At 39.8% G+C, this 26,583-nt stretch overlaps 2 protein-coding genes across 2 annotated transcripts; one reads left to right on the top strand and one right to left on the bottom strand.

Moving 5' to 3' along the window:
- The first annotated feature begins 192 nt into the window (after positions 1-192).
- dor (vacuolar protein sorting-associated protein 18 dor) lies at positions 193-23,130 on the top strand. The gene is made up of 6 exons (XM_067784429.1): positions 193-590; positions 652-965; positions 1,029-1,343; positions 14,684-16,073; positions 19,583-19,734; positions 19,805-23,130. Exons 1-6 carry the CDS (start codon positions 302-304, stop codon positions 20,270-20,272), a joined length of 2,928 nt encoding a protein of 975 aa, XP_067640530.1. The 5' UTR covers positions 193-301; the 3' UTR covers positions 20,273-23,130.
- LOC137250840 (protein Nazo) lies at positions 22,832-25,059 on the bottom strand. The gene is made up of 3 exons (XM_067784430.1): positions 24,862-25,059; positions 24,681-24,782; positions 22,832-23,617 (listed from the first exon to the last, which is right to left on the bottom strand). Exons 1-3 carry the CDS (start codon positions 24,959-24,961, stop codon positions 23,397-23,399), a joined length of 423 nt encoding a protein of 140 aa, XP_067640531.1. The 5' UTR covers positions 24,962-25,059; the 3' UTR covers positions 22,832-23,396.
- Between the last annotated feature and the right edge of the window lie 1,524 nt (positions 25,060-26,583).

Genomic DNA, 26,583 nt, shown 5'->3' with positions numbered 1-26,583 from the left:
TGTTTTAATAACAACAAAAACGCCATATATATTCTGTATACATAAATTCGTAAGGATTATCTTACTTTAAAATTTGAATTAAATAATCTAAGGTTTTTTTTTTGAAACTGAGTCGAGAACTGTGCGTGTGAATGTGCGAATTTTCACCGATCAGCTGTTACTTGCGCTACTTGGTAAAATTTACATTGTTTGTGATACAACACTACAATGGGAGAAATCAGCTGTTATCTCAAAATACAGCAAATGTTCAATTAAAATTAGTTTTTGTGAAAATTTCCAGATTGCAGTAATTAAAGAAAAAATGTCGTCATTTAATGAGGACAGTAGCTGGATGAATTATAAACCAAATGCAAAGTTCCTACCCGTGGTGGAGGGAAAAACTGCAGATTGCCCTGCTGCAGGTATGACCGACTTCGAGGCGCTGGAGACGCCCATTTTCAGCAAACGCCAAGTAATGCTGCGTATACCTTCCATCTACAAAGGAAACTTAATGCATGTCACGGTGAATAAAAATTGGTTAATTTGTGTACTGTCGACCCCACAAACCATTCTTCTACGCTTTTTCTTGCCGAGAGCACTACCACCAGGCGGTAAGTGAATGAGTTCTATACACCAAGAGCTAGGACTCTTACTTTTTCTCTCGTTTTCCAGAGATTGCATTAGAAAAATATTTAGCTGGATATGCCATATCAAAGGTATTTCTCGATTACACTGGTCATCACTCGCTCCTTCCTTTGGTGCCACAAGCACCCGGTTTATCTGCCGATTTTCTCTACATTCATGGCAATGGTCCAAAAGTGCGACGTGTAGAGAAATTCAAAGATCATGAAATAACTTCAGTGGCATTTAACCGTTATATGGGCACGGAATCATCAACCGGTCCAATATTATTTGGCACCAGTCGTGGGCTAATTTTTGAAACAGAACTTGTACAAGATGGTCTGTCGCCTTTATACCGAAAACAAGTAAGGATGGAAAAATATTTTTAACTTAGTTTATGCATAATTTTTCATTGCGTTTCTTTCTAGATTTACGATTTAGGCCTAGGACGTACAAAATACCCCATAACCGGCTTAGAGCTTTTACGCCTATCAAAAACCAATAAGTACATGGTTATTGCAACAACACCAGATTGTATATATACATTTCAAGAAAATTTGAAGCCAGATGAGCATACACTACAATCAATTTTCACCAATTATGTAAATGGGCAAAAGGTGCATGGTGCCGAAATGATTGAGACTGAATTGAGTTATTCGCTGCTGCAACTCTATGGTGAACCGAATGAAAAATTACCAAAACAGTGGGCATGGTTGTGCGGTAGTGGTATAAGATTTGGAGAGGTAAGCTTATTTTTCTTTATGCAGCTTTGTCCTCTTTTTGTTGTAGCAGCGTTTAATTATGTTCTGTTAACGCAAAGAATCGTATATTGTTAGATATATACATGCGTAGTGCATGTAATACCTCGCCCTAATTAAAAAAAAAGGATCTAGGTAAGGTGCCATTAATAACTCTCATCACGAAAGAATCAATTGAAACTCAATAAATGAGTAGAGATGTTGTTGTAGCGATAAGGAAGAAAGCAGAAGGCCTTGGGTAGTGTTATCGATGTTGATGGTCCTTTGTCGGATACAGATCCGGCACGTTCCGGTACCAAGCCCGACCATCTCGGGAACGATTTGCTATGACCACATGTGGCCTTTTAGGCCATACCGCCCTCCCACCCCTTAGATACATGAGGAGTTCGGGGTCTCCAGAGCTTCGGTTGTTAATTAAACAGGATTCGCTACGGCTAGGTGAGGTTGACAATTGGGTTTGGATAAGCTTTTGCGACGAATATTAGTGACACTAAGTGATACTCACATCACTAGTCTGATGCTAAGTAAATGAAGCCACAACAACAATAAAGCAGGCATTCACTTGTATCTACATAAACGAATCAATCATTATGTCTACTCATATGTATGTACACGCAGCGGAGAGAGATGCACAAACACATGTATATATCTTATCTGAGATGCTCCGAAAAGTGGGCAATTATCTGTGGAAGTATCACTCACATATACACGCGCATATGAGAAGCTATAATGTGCATCTGTAGTTATGTTATAGCTGGTAGCAAGTTCTAGAAATAGAAGCGCCTAGAAATATGTCAACGAGGAAACCAAAAAAGTATAAAAGCAGCAAAATTTTTTAATTGAATGATAAGCGGTAAGTGATGTCTATCGTATGGACACAGGAAAAGTACTCTCAGAGAGATCAAATATTAAATTCTCATCGACAAACACAAGATCAAGCAACCTCGAACGGGTATTAAATTAAATTAAATTATTGATTTGAGTCAAATTGCAACTTAAGATATTATCTATTATAAAATTATTATTTTGGTTGTAATCAATTATTCCAACGACTTCAATGTACAATACATATTTTTTCTACATGATTCAATTACTAGAGGTTTGTTCTTCAATGAGGTAGTAGAACTGCTCCAAACCCCAGAGAACTGGCGTCACAATGTAATTCTGTTTCTTTTGAAGGATTATAAATAGCGAGCACAGGACTTTCAGTCAATTTAGTTTGCAACTCCTCAAATGCATTACTGCACTGGTCGTCAAAGTTAAATTTTGCATTTTTTTAATAGTTGTTGTAATGGTCTTACAATACGAGAAAATGATGGCACAAAACGACGAAAAACAAGTAAGGAAGGCTAAGTTCGGGTGTAACCGAACATTACATACTCAGTTGAGAGCTATGGAGACAAAATAAGGAAAATCACCATGTAGGAAAATGAACCTAGGGTAACCCTGGAATGTTGTTGTATGACATGTGTATCAAATGGAAGGTATTAAAGAGTATTTTAAGAGAGAGTAGGCCATATTTCTATGGATGGACGCCATTTAGGGATATCGCCATAAAGGTGGACCAAGGGTGACTCTAGAATGTTTGTACGATATGGGTATCAAACGAAAGGTGTTACTGAGCATTTTAAGAGGGAGTGGGTATTAGGTCTATAGGGGGACGCCTTTTCGAGATATCGCCATTAGGGTAGGCCAGGGGTGACTCTAGAATTTGTTTGTACGATATGGGTATCAAATGAAAGGTGTTACTGAGCATTTTAAGAGGGAGCGGGCCTTAGGTCTATCGGTGGACGCCTTTTCGAGATATCACCATTAAGGTGGGCCAGGGGTGACTCTAGAATGTGTTTGTACGATATGGGTATCAAATGAAAGGTGTTACTGAGCATTTTAAGAGGGAGCGGGCCTTAGGTCTATCGGTGGACGCCTTTTCGAGATATCACCATTAAGGTGGGCCAGGGGTGACTCTAGAATGTGTTTGTACGATATGGGTATCAAATGAATGGTGGTAATGAGTATTTTAAAAGGGAATGGGCTTTAGTTCTATAGGTGAACGCCTTTTCGAGAAATCGCCATAAAGGTGGACCAGGGGTGACTCTAGAATATGTGTGTACGATATGGGTAAAGGTGTTAATGAGTACTTTCAAAGGGAGTGATCCTTAGTTCCATAGGTGGACGCCGTTTCGAGATATCGCCATAAAGGTGGACCAGGGGTGACTCTAGAATGTTTTTGTACGATATTGGAATCAAATGAAAGGTGTTACTGAGCATTTTAAGAGGGAGTGGGCATTAGGTCTATAGGTGGACGCCTTTTCGAGATGTCGCCATTAGGGTGGGCCAGGGGTGACTCTGGAATGTTTGTACGATATGGGTATCAAACGAAAGGTGTTACTGAGCATTTTAAAAGAGAGTGGGCATTAGGCCTATAGGTGGACGCCTTTTCGAGATATCGCCATTAGGGTGGGCCAGGGGTGACTCTAGAATGTGTTTGTACGATATGGGTATCAAACGAAAGGTGTTACTGAGCATTTTAAGAGGGAGTGGGCATTAAGTCTATAGGTCGACGCCTTTTCGAGATATCGCCATTAGGGTGGGCCAGGGGTGACCCTAGAATGTTTGTACGATATGGGTATCAAACGAAAGGTGTTACTGAGCATTTTAAGAGGGAGTGGGCATTAGGTCTATAGGTGGCCGCCTTTTCGAGATATCGCCATTAGGGTGGCCAGGGGTGACTCTAGAATGTGTTTGTACGATATGGGTATCAAATGAAAGGTGGTAATGAGTATTTTAAAAGGGAGTAATCCTTAGTTCTATAGGTGGACGCCTTTTCGAGATATCGCCATAAAGGTGGACCAAGGGTGACTCTAGAATGTTTGTACGATATGGGTATCAAACGAAAGGTGTTACTGAGCATTTTAAGAGGGAGTGGGCATTAGGTCTATAGGTGGACGCCTTTTCGAGATATCGCCATTAGGGTGGGCCAGGGGTGACTCTAGAATGTGTTTGTACGATATGGGTATCAAACGAAAGGTGTTACTGAGCATTTTAAGAGGGAGTGGGCATTAGGTCTATAGGTCGACGCCTTTTCGAGATATCTCCATTAGGGTGGGCCAGAGGTGACTCTAGAATGTTTGTACGATATGGGTATCAAACGAAAGGTGTTACTGAGCATTTTAAGAGGGAGTGGGCATTAGGTCTATAGGTGGCCGCCTTTTCGAGATATCGCCATTAGGGTGGGCAGGGGTGACTCTAGAATGTGTTTGTACGATATGGGTATCAAATGAAAGGTGGTAATGAGTATTTTAAAAGGGAGTAATCCTTAGTTCTATAGGTGGACGCCTTTTCGAGATATCGCCATAAAGGTGGACCAAGGGTGACTCTAGAATGTTTGTACGATATGGGTATCAAACGAAAGGTGTTACTGAGCATTTTAAGAGGGAGTGGGCATTAGGTCTATAGGTGGACGCCTTTTCGAGATATCGCCATTAGGGTGGGCCAGGGGTGACTCTAGAATGCGTTTGTACGATATGGGTATCAAACGAAAGGTGTTACTGAGCATTTTAAGAGGGAGTGGGCATTAGGTCTATAGGTCGACGCCTTTTCGAGATATCGCCATTAGGGTGGGCCAGGGGTGACTCTAGAATGTTTGTACGATATGGGTATCAAACGAAAGGTGTTACTGAGCATTTTAAGAGGGAGTGGGCATTAGGTCTATAGGTCGACGCCTTTTCGAGATATCACCATTAAGGTGGGCCAGGGGTGACTCTAGAATGTGTTTGTACGATATGGGTATCAAATGAATGGTGGAAATGAGTATTTTAAAAGGGAATGGGCTTTAGTTCTATAGGTGGCCGCCTTTTCGAAATATCGTCATTAGGGTGGACCAGGGGTGACTCTAGAATGTGTTTGTACGATATGGGTATCAAATGAAAGGTGGTAATGAGTATTTAAAAAGGGAGTAATCCTTAGTTGTATAGGTGGAAGCCTTTTCGAGATATCGCCATAAAGGTGGACCAAGGGTGACTCTAGAATGTTTGTACGATATGGGTATCAAACGAAAGGTGTTACTGAGCATTTTAAGAGGGAGTGGGCATTAGGTCTATAGGTGGACGCCTTTTCGAGATATCGCCATTAGGGTGGGCCAGGGGTGACTCTAGAATGTGTTTGTACGATATGGGTATCAAACGAAAGGTGTTACTGAGCATTTTAAGAGGGAGTGGGCATTAGGTCTATAGGTCGACGCCTTTTCGAGATATCGCCATTAGGGTGGGCCAGGGGTGACTCTAGAATGTTTGTACGATATGGGTATCAAACGAAAGGTGTTACTGAGCATTTTAAGAAGGAGTGGGCATTAGGTCTATAGGTGGCCGCCTTTTCGAGATATCGCGAGTAGGGTGGGCAGGGGTGACTAGAATGTGTTTGTACGATATGGGTATCAAATGAAAGGTGGTAATGAGTATTTTAAAAGGAAGTAATCCTTAGTTCTATAGGTAGACGTCTTTTCGAGATATAGCCATAAAGGTGGACCAAGGGTGACTCTAGAATGTTTGTACGATATGGGTATCAAACGAAAGGTGTTACTGAGCATTTTAAGAGGGAGTGGGCATTAGGTCTATAGGTGGACGCCTTTTCGAGATATCGCCATTAGGGTGGGCCAGGGTGACTCTAGAATGTGTTTGTACGATATGGGTATCAAATGAAAGGTGGTAATGAGTATTTTAAAAGGGAGTAATCCTTAGTTCTATAGGTGGACGCCTTTTCGAGATATCGCCATAAAGGTGTTACTGAGCATTTTAAGAGGGAGTGGGCATTAGGTCTATAGGTGGACGCCTTTTCGAGATATCGCCATTAGGGTGGGCCAGGGTGACTCTAGAATGTGGTTGTACGATATGGGTATCAAATGAAAGGTGGTAATGAGTATTTTAAAAGGGAGTAATCCTTAGTTCTATAGGTGGACGCCTTTTCGAGATATCGCCATAAAGGTGGACCAAGGGTGACTCTAGAATGTTTGTACGATATGGGTATCAAACGAAAGGTGTTACTGAGCATTTTAAGAGGGAGTGAGCATTAGGTCTATAGGTGGACGCCTTTTCGAGATATCGCCATTAGGGTGGGCCAGGTGTGACTCTAGAATGTTTGTACGATATGGGTATCAAACGAAAGGTGTTACTGAGCATTTTAAGAGGGAGTGGGCATTAGGTCTATAGGTGGACGCCTTTTCGAGATATCGCCATTAGGGTGGGCCAGGGGTGACTGTAGAATGTGTTTGTACGATATGGATATCAAATTAAAGGTATTAATGTGGCCCTTAGATGTATATGTTAAGGCGTTTTCGCGATATTGACCAAAATGTGGACCAGGTGATCCAGAAAATCATCTGTCGGGTACTGCTAATTTATTTATATATGCAATACCACTAACAGTATTCCTGCCAAGATTCCATACGCTGTTGATTTCGCCTTGTAGAACTTTTTCATTTTCTTCTACTTAATATGGTAGGTGTCACACCCATTTTACAAAGTTTTTTCCAAAGTTATATTTTGCGTCAATAAACCAATCCAATTACCATGTTTCATCCCTTTTTTCGTATTTGGTATAGAATTATGGCATTTTTTTCATTTTTCGTAATTTTCGATATCGATAAAGTGGGCGTGGTTATGGTCGGATTTCGGCCATTTTTCATACCAAGATCAAGTGAGTTCAGATAAGTACGTGGACTAAGTTTAGTAAAGATATATCGGTTTTTGTTCAAGTTATTTTGTTAACGGCCGAGCAGAAGGCCAGACGGTGGACTGTGTATAAAAACTGGTCGTGGCTTACACCGATTTCGCCTATTTTCACAGAAAACAGTTACCGTCATAGAATCTATGCCCCTACCAAATTTAAGAAGGATTGGTAAATTTTTGTTCTACTTATGGCATTAAAAGAATTCTAGACAAACTAAATGAAAATGGGCGGAGCCACGCCCATTTTGAAATTTTCTTTTATTTTTGTATTTTGTTGCATCATATCATTACTGGAGTTGAATTTTGACTTAATTTACTTATATACAGTAAAAATATAAAATTTTTTGTTAAAATTTGAATTAAAAAAATTTTTTTTTAAAAAGTGGGCGTGTTCTTCATCCAATTTTGCTAATTTTTATTTAGCACATATACAGTAATAGTAGTAACGTTCTTGCCAAATTTCATCATGATATCTTCAACGACTGCCAAATTACAGCTTGCAAAACTTTTAAATTACCTTCTTGTAAAAGTGGGCGGTGCCACGCCCATTGTCCAAAATCTTACTAACTTTCTATTCTGCGTCATAACGTCAACCCATCTACCAAGTTTCATCGCTTTATCCGCCTTTGGCAATGAATTATCGCATTTTTTCGGTTTTTCGAAATTTTCGATATCGAAAAAATGGGCGTGGTTATAGTCCGATATCGTTCATTTTAAATAGCGATATGAGATGAGTGCCCAGGAATCTACGTACCAAATTTCATCAAGATACCTCAAAATTTACTCAAGTTATCGTGTTAACGGACAGACGGACGGACGGACGGACGGACGGACATGGCTCAATCAAATTTTTTCGATACTGATGATTTTGATATATGGAAGTCTATATCTATCTCGATTCCTTTATACCTGTACAACCAACCGTTATCCAATCAAAGTTAATATACTCTGTGAGCTCTGCTCAACTGAGTATAAAAAAGACCAATACAAGAATGTAACTCCTTTTGATTTTTAGGTATCGGGTAACGCTTAATTGCTTTTAAATGGGAATAACTTAGTGAGATACCTTTAAAACTAACTAGATATCCTAAATATTCAATTTCACTATAACCAAACCTACATTTGGTAAGATTTACTTTACTGAGAAACTCGTTTCAAAACTGAATCCAGTATCTCTTTGTGCTTCTCAAAAGTTTTCGAAGCTATTATTATGTTTTGAATCAATAAAATCTCTAAAAATAGTATTTATAAATCTCTGAAATACGGCTGGTGCATTCTGCAATCCAAATGGCAATTTTAAATATTCATACTACCCATTTGGCGTTACAAAAGATGTGTATGGAATGGATTCAGAGACATGCTAACCACGTGCTCAGTGAGCTGCATAATGATCCAAGCGGAGGTCATCTTGGAATCACGAAGACGCTCGAGAAGATTAAACAGAGATTCTATTGGGTTGGTTACCGTCAGTCGGTCACTGAGTGGATTGGGAACTGCGAGGTTTGCAGCAGAGCGAAGGGCCCAAAACCCGAAGTCATGGCCAGATGAAGCAATGTAACTCAGGTGCGCCATTTGAAAGGATCGCTATGGATGTCGCAGGTCCATTTCCTTCTGGCAACTGCGGAAACAAATATGTACTGGTGGTTATGGATTTTTTCAGCAAATGGCCAGAGGTATACCCAATCCCAAATCAAGAAGCGGAAACAGTAGCAGAAGTGTTTATCAACAATTGGGTTGCAAGGTATGGTGTACCAATAGAGTTGCTTTCTGACCAAGGCAGGAATTTCGAATCAGCTGTGTTCCAGGAAATGTGTAAATCATTGGGCATTCGAAAATCGCGGACAATTGCATTGCATCCTCAGTCCGATGGTATGGTGGAACGATTCAGTAGAACATTGGAGGAGCACTTCAGGAAAGTAGGGGACAAGTTCCATAAAGAGTGGGATACCCGCATACCATTATTCTTGATGGCTTACCGATCAGCAGTGCATGAGACAACGGGCCAAACCCCCGCAAAAGTAATTTTTGGCAATGACCTTCGACGGCCAGCTGATTTGAAGTTTGGGATAGATGCCGATGCCGAGAGAAATTTCAAGAAATCCACTGGTGTTTTGGAAGAAGAGCTGAGAGAAATACACGATCTGATAAGGCAACGAACAAAGATTATGAGTGACATCTGGGTATAACGGCCACAGGAAAGACCGCGAGAGCGGAAATGGAGGCGGTCTCGCGTTTATCATACACCACTCTGTGCAATATTGTATATTTGATCCTGGCATCGACCGCAGGGACAATGTCTTAGAACGTCAAGGCCTATCTGTCCGGTCAGGCGATGCAAACCTAGAAATCATCAACATCTACATCCCTCCTGCCACCTGTTACCCCAGTGGATACCGCCCTAATATCAGAGCCCTACTCACTGGCAACAATCGCATTATCTTAGGCGATTTCAATGCCCATCATAATCTATGGCATTCAAAGTTGCGGGCGGACAGTAGGGGTGAGATGTTGGCGGATCAAATAGAAGAAACGACGTCCTGCACAATAAACGGAGACGCCCCCACACGTATGGTAGGAAGCTGTCACAGCTCGCCAGATATCTCAATCGTGAGCGCAGAACTCGTAAACTGCGTCAACTGGCAGCCGATGGTAACATTGGCATCCGACCACCTGCCCATACTTATTTCGCTTGAGCGTAACGCCGACTTCATCGTCACTGAAAAACGCACTTTCATAAACTTCAAAAAAGGAAAGTGGGAAGAATATAAATCCTTTACAGACAGCCGCCTAGCTGCCCTCCCTATCCCGACTGATGCCCGCCAAGGGGAGCGTGCCTTCCGTAAGGTCATAAAATCCGCCTCGGCACATTTCATTCCCGCCGGGAGAATTCCCGAAATCCGGCCCCACTTCCCGGCGGAGGCCGCAAACTTAGCGAGAGAACGTGACCTTATAAGACAGCTTGACCCAGGCGACACCCAAATAAGGGATATAAACCAACGCATCAGATTGCTTGTAGATGAACACAAGCGGGCGAAATGGGAGGAGCACCTAAGAGGTTGTAACCTCTCTACCGGTGCGGGTAAACTTTGGTCCACCGTAAAGTTCCTATCGAATCCGACTAAGCACAAAGACAAAGTTTCCATCGCCTTTGGCGACAAAGTGCTGTCGGACGCGAAAAAATGCGCGAGCGCTTTCTGCCGACAATATATAATGCATCCTACGGTCGACAAAGATAGACGGAGAGCCAATAGACGCGCACATAAACACAAATTCAGCGCGTCACCAATCACCATCACCGCTAAAGAGGTTGAGGACGCCATTGGTCGTGCTAAACCATCCAAAGCAGTGGGCCCAGACAGCATAGCCATGCCGATGCTTAAAAACCTAGGGAAAGAGGGGTTTAAATATTTAGCGCATGTCTTCAATCTGTCTCTTTCCACCTTTGTCATACCTGAGAAATGTAAAATAGCCAAGGTGGTCCCGCTACTAAAGCCTGGGAAACCAGCTAACATAGGTGAGTCGTATCGTCCGATATCTCTCCTATCGCCAGTGGCAAAGACGCTTGAAGCCATTTTGCTCCCTTATTTCCAAGCAAATTTGCAGCTAGCCCCTCATCAGCATGGCTTCAGAAAACTCCATAGCACTACCACCGCGCTGAATGCCATTGGCACCCAGATAAATTGCGGTTTAAATCAATACCCCCACCATAGAACAGTACTCGTAGCGCTAGACCTATCAAAAGCTTTTGATACGGTCAACCATGGCTCGTTACTGCAGGACCTGGAAGGGTCTACCCTTCCCCCATGTCTTAAAAGGTGGACCGCAAATTATCTGGGTGGTCGGCAGGCATCGGTGCAATTTAGAAACGAAACACCAAAACCAAGGAGAATTAAACAGGGGGTGCCACAGGGTGGTGTCCTATCCCCACTTTTGTTTAATTTCTACATATCTAAGCTACCTTCACCACCGGAAGGAGTCACAATCATTTCCTACGCCGATGACTGCACAATAATGGCCACAGGCCCAGGCCCAAAGATCGATGCGCTATGCAATAAAATAAACGGCTACCTCCCTGATCTCTCCAGTTTTTTCGCCTCGCGAAACCTGGCATTATCACCGACTAAATCTTCCGCGACCTTATTTACAACATGGACGCCCCAAATGTCGACCATTTTGAACATCCACGTCGATGGCACTACGCTACCGACTGTCCTACACCCCAAAATCTTGGGTGTGACGTTTGATCAGGATCTACGTTTTGGTGAGCACGCAGCCGCAATTGTTCCGAGAATTCAGAGCCGTAACAAAATACTCAAATCCCTCGCTGGCAGTACTTGGGGAAAAGATAAAGAAACGCTCATGACTGCATACAAAGCAATTAGCCAGCCGATTACGTGCTACGCGTCACCCATATGGTCGCCAAGCCTAAAAATCACCCACTAGAAGAAACTACAGGCCTGCCAAAATACTGCTCTCAGAATCGCCACGGGCTGTCTTCTTATGTCCCCAGAACACCATCTGCATAATGAGGCGAGAATACTCCCCATCAGGGAGAGAAATGAGATGCTGACCAAACAGTTCTTGTTGAATACCCAGAAACCTGGGCATCCCAACAGACATCTGATTGATGAACCAGCACCGCCTAGGGGCTTAAGGAGTAATCTCCGTAAGCATTTTGAGGAAATACGGCACCTGAGAACCCAGCCGTATGAAGTGAAAAAACACAAGCAGGTCCTTGGTGAACTCCATAAACAGGCGTCGGACCTTTATGCCGGGAATTGCCCGGTGAATCCAGTACTTAACGAAAATTATCCAAAACTTGCGGAAGAGGAACGCATACTCCCCAGGGAAACGCGTGTCACTCTTGCTCAACTTCGTTCTGGATACTGTAACAGGTTAAACTCTTACATATCCAGAATCAAGCCCGACATACAAAATGTATGCCCCGCTTGCAATGTGTCCCCACATGACACCAACCATCTCTTCAATTGTAATGTGGAACCAACGCCTCTAACACCCCTTTCCTTATGGTCCACCCCTGTTGAAACGACAAGTTTCCTTGGACTCCCGTTAGAGGATATTGATGACAATTTGTGATCGGTCGCGGCTATTAGGTGGGCGAGCATTGCTACAACAACAATAACAACAACATGAGTGACAAGATGAAAGCCAGATACGATAAAGCAATTAATTCGGAAGGTTTTCAGGAAGGGGATTTGGTGCGGTTATACAACCCACAACGGAAAAAAGTTTGTCCCCGAAATTGCAGTGTAACTGGGAAGGCCCATACAAAGTTGTAAAACGGATCAACGATGTAGTTTACCGCATACAAACCATTGGTAAACCACGAACCAAAAAGAAAGTAATTCATCTGGAAAGGCTGGCGGCGTTTAGATCGAGAGATTTCTCTGATCGGGACGATCAGACTAAGGTGGAGGGCAGTATGACGAATATTAGTGACACTAAGTGATACTCACATCGCTAGTCTGATGCTAAGTAAATGAAGCCACTGGAAGCCAATAAAGCAGGCAGTCACTTGTATCTACATAAACGAATCAATCATTATGTCTACACATATGTACGTACAGGCAGCGGAGCGAGATGCACAAACACATGCATATATCTTATCTGAGATGCTCAGAAAATTGGGCAATTAGCTGTGGAAGTATCACTCACATATACACGCGCATATGAGAAGCTATAACGTGCATCTGTAGTTATGTTATAGCTGGTAGCAAATTCTAGAAATAGAAGTGCCTAGAAATATGTCAACGAGGAAACCAAAAAAGTATAAAAGCAGCAGCAGCTGAGGCACGACGAATTCAGTTTGATTTAAGCACGCTATCTGTTGAGCAGTAGAAGTGTTATTGTGAAGTTGTTATTGTGAAGTACTTTAATAAAGCCCATTTTGCATTATTGAATAGTGGAGTTATTTATTCAACAGTTTAGTGATTCGATCGTTAGTAGAAGGTTGGAAATAAGCGGAATTTCCCAAAATTCGTTACACTATATATTGCGTTGGCAACCTGAAAGGGTTGCGTTACACAACCCCTTGAATCTATTTGGTATTTTAGTCGCCTCTTACGACAGACATACCTACCGCGGGTATATTCTAACCCCCTAACGGCAAAGAGTACAGATGTTGTTGTTGTTGTAGCGATAAGGTTGCTCCCCGAAGGCTTTGGGGAGTGTTATCGATGTGATGGTCCTTTGCCGGATACAAATCCGGTACGCTCCGGTACCATAGCACCATTAAGGTGCTAGCCCGACCATCTCGGGAACGATTTATGTGGCCACGTTAAACCTTCAGGCCATTCCCTCCCATGAGGAGCTTGGGGTCGCCAGAGCCTCGTCTGTTAGTGAAACAGGATTCGCCGCGGATAGGTAAGGTTGACAATTGGGTTTGGAGAAGCTATATATTACGCTGGCAACCTGAAAGGTTGCGGTACACAGCCCCTTGAATCTGGTATTTTAGTCGCCTCTTACGACAGGCATACCTACCGCGGGTATATTCTGATCCCCTAACCCGCTGGGGTTGTCATATTGGTTGCCTGAATTGCTCAGGAATTAAACCTTTAAAGTACTCAAAGTAATGCGATCTCTTGGAATTTATTACGCGACAGCTCTACAATTGCCTTCTTTTAGCGATAAAGAAACTGAGAGGCTTTTTTCCATATTTGATCATTGTCCGTTCACTTTCTCGATTTTCATTTCTTCTTCTCATACTTTCTTTCCTCTCCCCCAATCCCTCTCTAAACTTCTTGTTGTTGTATTAACGATAAAGACACTATCCGCAGGTTTTGGGGAGTGTTATCGATGTTGCTGGTCCTTTGCCGCACATACGTTCCGGTAACAAAGCACAATTAAGGTACTAGCGCGACCATCTCGGCACCGATTAATATGACCACGTCGGCGGCCGTGGTGTGATGGTAGCGTGCTCTGCTGACCACACCGAAGATCCTGGGTTCACGCCCTGGACAATGCAGCATCAAAATTTTAGAAACAAGTTTTTTTCAATTAGAAGAAAGTTTTTCTAAGCGGGGTCGCCCCTCGGTAGTGTCTTGGCAAACACTCCAAGTGTACTTGTGCAATGAAAAGCTTCTCAGTGGAAACTCATCTGCCTTGCAGATGCCGTTCGGAGTCGGCAAAAATCTTTTAGGTGCAGTCCCGCCAGTTTGTAGGAAAAATTTAAAAGGATCCCGAATCTTAAGCTTGTCTAAGAGGAACGCCTATACTAAATGCAATATCACACCGTACACTATTTTTATTTAGAATGGGTTGGCTCCTATACCCTATCCCGAGTTTCAAGCGAACCGCACCATAAATTAGATTTTTTGGAATAGGTTGGTCTCTAACATCCTCAAATCCCCTTGAATACACATATTAAATTTAAATCAAAATCGGTCTAGTAGTTTAGGATTTCAGTCATATACACGATAGATATAACAAAAGTGGACATTTCGTAATTTTGCTTCTGATGACAGTTGGTATCTTACAGTATCAGTGGGTCGATTGTCATTGTGATCACATATTTCTTCTTTCAATTTTCTTTTCTACTAACACTGTTTTAAAAATAAATACCTTACAAAAATTTTCCCGCAGATTTCCACTGAAGAACGTGCCACCGAAGTGTTAATTGGTGATGGTCTTATAACCCTGGATTATAAGCAATACAAACACCTTTCATACGAAGAACGTCGTCAAAATGCACCGCGCGCACTCGCACTCACTGAATATCATGCACTGTTACTTTATGCCGACCACATTACAGGCATATGTCTGCTAAATGAAAAAGTGATCTATGAGGAGTATTTTCATGAACAAATGGGAAAACTTTTAAATCTTATACGTGATCCTTTCACTGGCACTATTTATCTTTATACTGATAAAATGTTTTTCAACTTTAAAATCACAGATGAACAACGTGATATTTGGCATATTTATTTAGAAAAAGGTCAATATGATTTAGCTGAGATTTATGCTGCCGAGCGTCCAGAACACTTGGATACTGTGCTAACGAAAAAAGCAGATGCCGCTTTTGAAAAAGGCGATTATAATTTGGCAGCAGATTTTTATGCAGAAACATCAAAACCTTTTGAAGAAGTTAGTTTAAAATTCATGAAATTGGATAATAAACGCCCAATTATACGTTATGTAAAGAAACGTTTAGCAATGCTCGATAATGAACCCAACAAAATAGCGGTATTAGTCATATGGCTGGTAGATCTTTACTTGGCACAAATAAATTATCCACGGCGCAGTTCCCAAGAACGTGCAGAATGGCAAAGCGAATTTGATGAATTTATGCAGGGTGCACGCGTTGCTGATTGTGCACGCCAAAATAAAGAACATATACAAAATCTTTTGAAGGAACATGCTGATGTACATAATATAGCGCAATTTGCTATAGCAAATGGTGATTATGAAGAAGTTGTAGAACAATTAATTGATGTTGAGAAATACAAAGACGCCTTGCATACACTTACACAACAAGATAACATACAATTGTATTATAAATATTGTCCTATGCTAATGGTACATTTACCACATGAAACGATAGCCACACTAATGGCACAAGGACGTAAATTTGATATAAAAGCACTTATACCAACGTTGGTTGTACAAAAAACTGATCAACATATTGAAGAAATTATTAAATATTTAGAATATGCGATATACAAATTAGGCGAAACTAATGAAGATGTACATAATTATATTATACATTTATATGCCAAATATAAGCCATCCAAGTTGTTAACATATTTGGAGAATGAGGGACAAGATTTGAGTTTAATACATTATGAAATTAATTATGCAATGATACAATGTAAACAATTCAATGTTAATCCAGCATATGTTTTTCTAATGTGCTTAAATGAGATGTGGGCTGCTGCGGTGGAATTGGCACTGGAATTCGATTTGAAATTAGCAAAAGAAGTCGCTTCAAAACCGGCAAAAGTGGAGGATCGTGAACGATTATGGTTGAATATCGGTAAGAGGAAATAATGGAAACATACACTCTGGATTTCGTTCTGTTTTCGGTGTTCAAAAACTGAATATAAATTACGTTAATGGTAGCTAATTTTTCTTGCGTATGAGATGGTATATTTACGACTAGTTTAGGTGAAGTCGCTGGGTAACACAGATTTTGTTTCGATGATACAATTTCTGGATAATTTAGATCGCACACTAACTAAAAAAGAGTCACAACTTGGAAAATATAAATGTTCAGGAGAGAAGAAAAACGGTTTATGTGAAAACGTCTGTAATGTTATACTGAAATCCAGTTTTACAAAGAAGGAGACCTTCATTATAAAAAGAATTGACGAAATTTTGTTGTAATTATTTGTTTACGGACAAAATATATAGCAATTTTGAATTATGACTATTTATGACAATTATATATGACAATTATTTCATAAAAAAAAAACACATTTCACAATAATACAAGCAAATTTATTTACTCTTTACGTATAAAAAAGACACAATTTTAATTAATGCACAACAAAGTTAAAACTTTTTTGCAACAAGATAGTCAGAAATTATACGCTTTATGCGTAAAAAAAACTGTTCACTTGTTCTTAAGCACATTGACACAACTAAAAATAGTACTTACTAGCAGATCCGGCAGACGTTGTTCTGCCCTAAATTTGGTCTATCTGCATACATTTTAATAAGCTTTTTCCGACTAACTCTGCCCTCGCCCTTCTACACTTTTTCCTAATCTTTGTATTCACTCCTCCCTCCGTATTTTTCGCTTCATCTATCTCCATCTTCGTCTCACTATATCTCTTTCTCAGTCTCCTTCTCTCTTTTCTCTTCCCTCAAGTTCTTCTGATTCTTCTTCATCCCTTACAGCCAGTCCCAGAGGGTGGTATGTATTTTGTTCCAGTCCCATTCCGAGTCTCAGTCCCAGTCCCACTCCGAGTCTCAGTGCTAGTCCTAATCCCAGTCGCAGTCCGTCTCTGGTCTACTTCCCAGAAAAAAGCATCGTAAATATTACTATAGGCAAATTTATATGCCAAATTTCAGCCAAATCGAATAGGACGTATGTAAATAGGTATGTGGGTATTATTAATTCATGTCTTTATTTCGGCTTCGCATGCATATTTATCAGTTTTGCCAGGTTGATGCGAATAAATCGAATATCACAATGAAAATTACGTTAAAGCTCTCAGCAACAGCTTTCATTTGATATCCATAATACACACACATTCTAGGGGTATCCGGGTCCATGTTTTGGCCTATATCTCGAGACCCTAGTCACCCAGCGGTGTAAAACTTACTCTGTACTAAAGCACACATCAATAGCTTCAATTTGATACCCATGATGTAAAAACACATTCTAGGTGTATCCGGGTCAATGCTTTGGCCTATATCTCGAGACCCTAGTCACCCAGCGGTGTAAAACTTACTCTGTACTAAAGCACACATCAATAGCTTCAATTTGATACCCATGATGTAAAAACACATTCTAGGTGTATCCGGGTCAATGCTTTGGCCTATATCTCGAGACCCTAGTCACCCAGCGGTGTAAAACTTACTCTGTACTAAAGCACACATCAACAGCTTCAATTTGATATCCATAATGTAAAAACACATCCTAGTGTTACCCTGATCCACGTTTTGGCCTATATCTCGAGACCCTAGTCACCCAGCGGTATGAAAATTACCCTCTACTAAAGCACTCATCAACAGCTTTCATTTGATGTCCATATTCTATAAACACATTCCAGGGGTACCCGGGTCCACGTTTTGGCCTACATTTCGAGACCCTAGTCACCCAGGGGTATGAAAATTACCCTCTACTAAAGCACTCATCAACAGCTTTCATTTGATATCCATATTCTATAAACACATTCTAGGGGTACCCGGGTCCACGTTTTGGCCTATATTTCGAGACCCTAGTCACCCACGGGTATGAAAATTACCCTCTACTAAAGCATTCATCAACAGCTTTCATTTGATATCCATATTCTATAAACACATTCCAGGGGTACCCGGGTCCACGTTTTGGCCTATATCTGACTTTCCTTTTGCTATAAACCTCACGGAGCCCGACACCTTTCCAACGAATGCAAAACTGTGGAAATTGGTTTGTGCCTTCTGGAGTTATAGCGTCAGGAAGGAAAACCCGATTTATTTTTATATTATAGATTAGTTGATACAGCGCAAGCGATGCAATCAACACCAAAACTGGCATAACGGTAATTTTCCAGTTAAAGAAGAAAATAATGACAACGACATTTAACGGGCAGTTAGAGATGTGTACTGTCAATTGGTTTCTGGAAAAAGACCGATTTTGAAAAATTTTATGTTATGACCTCGGCATCCTTTCGCAATGGTTTCGATATCGTTTCTGAATGTTTTCGTATGTGTTCGGCATGATTGCGCGACTATTTTTGGAACTTTGTGTAATTTTTTATGTAATGAATTTATGAATGTTTTTATGCAGAAGTTTTTCAGAGTTTTTTCGAACTATTTTATCTTTTATTTTTGTACCATCTCTGGAATCATAAAAGTGACCATGTCCCGAATCGTGTTATACCATTCAGCGATCGAAATAAATTTTTTAACTCACAATAGCTCTAAAACGGTGAATCAGATTAAAGACATACAAATGTGAATAAGTGACTACTCTCAATTATTAAAGTCATAAATTATTTTCACTTTTAAAAAAAAGTTTGATGGATTCATATCTATGGTTTGAGAGAAGTTGTTTTTCGATACGTGGTCATAAAACAGGATTCGGGCCAAGATTAATTAAAATTTTTTTTCAAAGATGTATTAGTTTACCACTTTATTGCAGGTTAACTATGAGCTAAAGAGTGAACTTGTCGTGTAAGTGGGCCTCAGTTGTATGGGATATATATTATACATATATACGACCGACCAATGTATGCCTCATATGTAAGCATACTGGTAAAATGGTGAAGAAATGACGTAAAATCTCTTATTTAAAAAATCGGTTATATCGTATATATGTATAATATATATAGCACCGATCTTGACGATTTTTTCAGACAACAATCTATGCCTATATGTAAGCAGCTGAGAAATTTCAAGCTTCTATCTGTTGAAATGAGGAAGAAATAAGTAAAACCTCTTATATGAAAAATCGGTTGTATGGGTGTAATATGCTATAATAGTCCAACCCGGTCGGTGCCGACACATGATATCTCAAAAATAGAGAGACTTGTTTGCGTTCAAACAGACAGACGGTCATGGCTAAATCAACTCAGCTCGTCATCCTGATCATTTCGGTATTATTATTTGTAGACTTACAAGTTTCGAAATTCGTAATATATCATTTCAATTTCATGAAAGATATATAAACAGGAAAATCTCTTTATTGGTTTATGGATCAATTCCTTCAAAAAAAATTTTTTTTATTGGTCCAATACCCAATCGAGTGTTGTACATACATTGTTATTTGTTTTTCCTGAAAATTGTGTCTCGAACATTATGATCATTAAATAATAATATTCTTCCCTTTCACAGCACAACATGAGATACAGGACACCAATGATGTGAAAAAAGCACTTGATCTTTTGAAAGAATGTGATTTGCTACGTATTGAAGATTTATTGCCATTCTTTTCCGACTTCGAAAGAATTGACGATTTTAAAGAACCAATTTGCGAGGCATTAAAGGTAAGTGAAGCCCAATTCCAAATTATTTCAAAAAAAAAAAAACATAACTCTTCCCTTACGCTTCCACTAGGATTACAATCAAAAAATACTCGAACTCAAGCATGAATTTGATGAATGTGATAAACAAGCCATGCGTGTTGTACGAGATTTACAGAATGTTCGTGAGCGTAGCATACGCATAGGCGCGCAAGAGCTATGTAATCTTTGTGACTCGTATCTTTTAATTAAACCTTTTTTTGTATTCGTTTGTGGACATAAATTCCATAGTGATTGTTTGGAAAAACCAATGATCCCTACATTAACTAGCGAGCAGCACCGTCAATTGTCTATGCTTAAACAAAAACTAGAAACATTGGTAATAACACAAAGTATGGATACAGATAATGATTACGAAGCTATACATGTTGAACGTGTTAAAGTGAAAACACAAATTGAAGAAATAATTGCGGCAGACTGTTATTTTTGTGGTGTCATGATTGAAATGATTGATCAGCCGTTCGTAAGCGATTGGGATCAAGTCAATGTTGATTGGGAATAGTGAATTCATTACTTAAATATAAGCATTAATATTAAGAGCATATGTCAGTATAGTTAAGTCTACAATATACACCAGTAACATAGCCATTGCATTTTTACACTAACTATATATTACATGTATACTATATCACATTATACTAATTGAATGAAACAGTACGTACATGCAACAATATAAATATACATAGCTAAAGAGATGAGCGATAATGTAAACCTAGTAGAACCAGAGAACGCGCAACTAAAGAGAACCGCCAACAGAACGAATAGTGGGAAACAGTAAAGCATCAAATCGTGGGTAGGTAATTCACCATTGGGGAAATGTGGCATGAAATTCATCAATTCCAACGCTAGAAAAATATTATTTTGATATAATAAACACGATTTAACTATTTTTTAAGTTTTCATAATATTTTTTGTGAAATTTAAAAGAAAACACCGCGTTTTTTTTTGCTAATCCTCAGGTAGGTAATGTGGTGAATTGCCTACCACCAGTTTGACAATTTCTCTTGCTGTCCGTCGTTGGTTATTGTAATATTCTGATAGCAAGTAATTTAAAACACCTTTCAACTCCAAAAAAAAAAAAAAAAACAATAAAGTAAATAGCTGTTAAGGAGCAAAGAAGTGATATTTGGTATGTCAACATATAATGTGTAGGGTGTGGTCGTCCGCCCAATAATTACAGCAGTATTACAACAATGCTATTTGATTGATAGAATGTCGGACTCCCATTAGAGGGTATTGATCCCAATTTGTGAGTAGTCGCACGTATAGGTGGGGTGGACAATTGGGTTTCAGAAGCTCTTATTAACCCATTGAATCCCTTGATAGAATGTTTCTCATACTCAAGCTGTTACAATGTTCCTCGTGTTCCAGTGGTACATTAACCAGATACGGATGGAGATTTAACATGCAAATGCAACAAAAATGTGAACCATATGGATCACATTGTTGTTGCATATGCATGTTAAATCTCTATCCGTATCTGGTTCATGTACCATTGGAACACGGGGATTGTTATTGCGTGAAAATTTGTATCTTGATATTTTTTGGATTTTCTAGTGATAAGCAAAACATTATGGACACATTCAGTCTATGTGAGGTCTTTATTGACCGGCCAGTTCAACCTACTGATAAGCAATAGATTATCAAAACACAATTGCGTAGAAGCTATAAAATTAGCTGGCAACGCCTTGAGATGCTTGTGCTACACAACCCCTAAAATCAGTTTAATGTTTAAGTCGCCTCAAACGACAGGCATACCTGCCGCAGGTTTATTCCAAGCCCCCTAACCCGCTATGTAATGAACTATCACCCTGATCTCTCCTTGCGAAACCTGACATTGTTACAACATAGATGTGGCAAATGTCGATCCACGTCGCGCTACCGAATGTCTTACAGCTAAAAATACTGGGTGTGAGGTTCGATCAGGATCTACATTTTGGCGAGCGTGCATCCGCAATTGTGCCTAAAATCCAGAGCCGTGATAAAGTCTTCAAATTCCTTGCCGGCAGCACTTGGGGTGAATATAAAGATTTTATTATTATCACTTACAAACCAATTGGGTGGGGCTTAAGAGGTCATCTCCACAAGCATTATGAGGTAATCCGGCACCTGAGAACACATCCGTACGTGAAAGAAAAACACTAACAGGTTATAGTTATATCCACAAAAAGGCGTCGGACTTCTATGAGTTTCCCAGCGAACCCCCTTTCTTAAAGCTTTTTACTCTGAACTCGCAGAAGAAGACACCAATGTCCATAGGGAGACGCGCGTCACTATAGCTCAACCTCGATTTGGCTACTGTAAGAGGTTAAAATCTTGTCTATCCAGCATCAGTATCGACATACATAACGTAAGTCCTGCTTGCAACGTGTCTCCACCTCTCACTCTCGCCCACGCCTGTTGAAACTGAAAGCTTCCTTGGACTCCCGTTAGAGGAGTGCTCAGAAACCTGGGCATCCCAACAGACATCTGATTGATGAGCCAACACCGCCTAGGGGCTTAAGGAGTCATCTCCGTAAGCATTATGAGGAAATACGGCACCTGAAAACTCAGCCGTATGAAGCAAAAAAAAAAAAATACAAGCAGGTCCTCAATGAACTCCACAAACTGGCGTCGGACCTTTATGCCAGGAATTGCCCGGTGAATCCAGTACTCAAAGGACAGTGCCCAAAATTTGCGGAAGAGGAACGCATACTCCCCAGGGAAACGCGAGTCACTCTAGCTCAAGTTCGTTCTGGACACTGTAACAGGCTAAACTCTTACCTATCCACAATCAACCCCGACATACAAAATGTATGCTCCGCTTGCAATGTGTCGCCACATGAGACCAACCATCTCTTTAATTGTAATGTGGAACCAACGCCTCTAACACCCCTTTCATTATGGTCCACCCCTGTTGAAACAGCAAGTTTCCTCGGACTACCGTTAGAGGATATTGATGACAATTTGTGATCGGTCGCACCTATTAGGTGGGGCGAAGCACTGCTACAACAACAACAGGAGTGGTCGCATGTATTGTATGCACTGCTACAACAACAACATATTGCAAATAAAATTGATGGACAGTTTTTCAAACCTTTTGATATTTACATACATATATTTTATCTAGGCTTCGTTTAAATTTTTATTCCATGTTATGTATTTGGCCCAATTGGCCGTTTAAACAGTTATTGCCGTCCAACAAGGCGCCAGACGTTTTTCATCTAGTCCTTCCGGGGGAGTGGGCGTTGCCCTCTGCTTCTGCTTCCGTTGGCGGGTTCCAATAAAATACTCTCTTAGCCGGAGCGTCATCTTTCATTGAGTTGCTAACTAACGAGCTTCTTAACAGAACGCAACAACATTCAAGCAGTTAAAAGAAAACTGAATGTTCTCGACATATGCAATTTTTTAGTACAAGTCCAATTTTACTATTATGTATTTATAAAAGTTAGCTTTCAAAGAGACTACGCTTAAAATTATGATCGTATTAAAATATCTTACATTAACTAGAATATTTTAATAAAAACGAAGCCTAAAAATAATACACACGCGTAAATAGCTATTAATAATAAAAACAATAAACTTTTAAAAAAGATTGTACCCAATTGTGCAAAATGTTCCCGTGCAACCCAAAGAACGCTCATAGGTCAGTCGATTATTTGCAATTTTAACTCATTCGATACAAAACTTTTGGCTGTCTTCAAAACTGCTTGTTGTATATTTGCATTACTCATTATCATTGGCAGTAATATAGCTAAATCGGATATCTGAAACTCAGCTAAAGCCTTATTCACGTGCCGTATTAATTGCTCTTGTTGTGCGTCCGTCAAATCGTTTAGTAATACGTCAGCTAATGGTCGAAAAGAGCCTGAAAGTAACGAAAAGAATAAATGAGTATGCGATCAAAGTTCACCCAAAATACATATTATGATAATATGATTAAGGAGTGTTTGGTTAACAAACTTGTACCAGAGGCTTGGACACTCTCGACCAAGAGAGAACTGGCAAAAGCGCGTCACTCTAGCTCAACTTTGATCTGGGTACTGAAACAGGTTAAACTCTTACCTATCCAGAATCAACCCCGACATACAAAACATATGTCCTGCTTGTAATGTGTCCCCACATGACAACAACCATCTCTTTAAATGTATTGTGGAACCAACGCCTCTAACCCCTTTCATTATGGTCCGCCCCTGTTGAAACAGCAAGCTTCCTTCGACTCCCGTTAGAGGACATTGACGACAATTTGTGATTGGTCGCAAATGGGGGCACTGCTACAACAGCAACAGAGGACCGACAATTTGTAAAATCCAAATATGGTATAGAATTATGTTTAATATTATCTGTATAGATTAGGTGGGGCACCATCAGATGCGAGAATGCGGCATGCTCCGGTTCTGGCACATTTTGTTACTAGATGTGGATTTTAGTCGCCTTTTACGACAGGCATGCCTTTCCGCAGGTATATTCTAAGCCCTTGTATGTTGTAGAATGTAAAGTTGCCCTTGTGGTTGTTGTTTTGTGAACAGTGCTTCGCCCTATCACATATCTTCATCAGTCCTCTAACGGCCGTCCAAGGAAACTAGCAGTTTCATTCGGCTTGGACAATATGATGCTGCTTTTGGAGGCGTAGGTTCCACATTACAATTGAAAATACACTTGGTGTTGTGGGGACACATCGCATGCACGGCATACATAACGTTTTTTTGGGCATGACTAAAATTTTCAATTTCCGTTTTCGCATGTCGTGATCCGGGGTCCAAAGCGCGTCTTTTAACACTTCCGAAATTTTTGGATGAGTTTTAGAAGTTGTGAGCTTAAGTAAACACTTTCGCCATGACCTTGTGAGTGAACTGCTCCGGTCATGAATATTTATTACATCATGCTCCGGGCTTCAAAAATTGAGAACAAAAAACAGAACTTTTACTTACCACTAGTCATTTTATATGCCATTAAACTACCCGCAGTGCCGCCCACAGCTAAACCTACGGGACCAAGCAATAACCCGCCAGCAAACGCACTTGCCGCGCAAACTAATATAGAAATAATACAAAACAATATTCTAGTGTTCATATGCAGGTAATAACTCCCAGGAAAAGATTTTAATCTTACCCATAGCTCCTTTAGTTGATTGTTTCATAGTTACTCTTACATTTTGTTCATTGGCAATAATAGAGATTGCCTCAATTAATTCTCGACTATCAACAGGCATTTTAATTGTATATTGGATTCAGTTGCAATATTTCGCAATAATTACGTGTATTTTATAGCTCCGACCAAAGAGGATAGATATATAAGAGGCGTCAATCGTCAAAAAGTAGCGAATTTGCTCGCTGGAACGAAGTAACGAATGTTGACTGCATTGATGACATGATACGAAACATTCATTCTCTCTCAATTCGTTTCCAGGAATGGGTCTTAAAGTTCATTCAATTGTAAACATTGGTTCATTCGATTGTAAACAAACTTCATTCGTTTCCAAGAATGGGTCTTGAAGATCAGAGTTGCGTAAACCGCGCAAAAAAAAATCCAAGAAAATCGGTGCGTTTTCATTATTTTTCATTTCAAGTGTATTCAACTACATAAGCGGATCAAAAATTTGTAAAAAAGGTACAAGAAATAACAAAATTAAATGAGCTGTTATATTAACGCACGAAAAGAGATAAGTACATTTTATCTTAGCTATGAAAAAAATTAAATTTCACGTGTTGTCACGGAAAAATTTTTAACGGGTAAAATAAGCTTTTTTTTGTATTTGTGATCCTGAAAAATTCGAGTTTTTTGATATCCCATTTGACAATCTTGAGTAAGTTTTCGGTGAAAATCATAAATTAAACCTTTACCATGTAAAATACCCCAAAGTTATTCCGAAATGCCCAAATTTGATTTTGAGGATGATGGCATCTATGGTCAATGTTATAAAAAATGCACATTTTCACGCGCTCTCAGAGAGCGAGAAGTTTCATATCATGTCATCATTGGTTGACTGAGACATAGTCGGCCAGTTGTTGCCCATTTATATTCGTATTTCATTTTACTCATTTGTGGTGTATTTTCTTGGCGGCCATTATGAATGTGGGGAAATATGCCAAAATGAAATGAGTATCCATATTTACTTGAGCTCTTTGCAGATTTTGAGTTTTTGCGTATTTGCATCAAATTGCAGAAATTTTGCTTATTTCTTTTCAAACAAAAACCAATTCATTTGCCCAAAATATGCCCTTACATGAAATGTATGTAAATTAATCACACATTTATGGATTATCCCATCCCTTTTTGTTAATAAATTAAAATGTTAGGAAAATTTATGAAAATTAAAATATGCATGTAAATAGTGTTTTGCCGACGGCATTTGCACACTAGGAATTTCTGTGCAAACGAAATCCATTGCATATTCATAAAACGTTAATTTGCATAAATTGAAAAGTTGAAATAAATAAAATATTTGATAACAATTGAATAAATAAAAAAATATTTAGTTTTTATTTGGACTATGGGTGGGAGGGGAGGTACCTATAAAAAATTCCCTAAAGCATTTTATATTTGTTATTGAGTACAACGATGTAAGTACCTATGTACTTCAATATTTTCAAAGGCAGGTTTGATAAGCCAAGTCAAACTTAAATACATTCGACCTGCCTCAAATCAACCCTTAAATATGTATGTAAATAAGACCAACAATACACAAAACACATGTGCCTGCTGATCAGATGTTGAGCATTGTATCATTGAATATATACAAACCAAAGCAAAAAAGTATAAATGTACATACATATATACATATTCAATAATACTCCAATTAAAGGCAGACATGTATAAAAAGCTTGGTCGCTT

The sequence above is a fragment of the Eurosta solidaginis genome, chromosome 4 (genome assembly GCF_040869045.1).
Source record: "Eurosta solidaginis isolate ZX-2024a chromosome 4, ASM4086904v1, whole genome shotgun sequence".
NCBI lineage: Eukaryota > Metazoa > Arthropoda > Insecta > Diptera > Tephritidae > Eurosta > Eurosta solidaginis.
The sequence above is the reverse complement of the archived record's forward strand: the minus strand, read 5'-3'. Positions and strand labels throughout refer to the sequence as shown.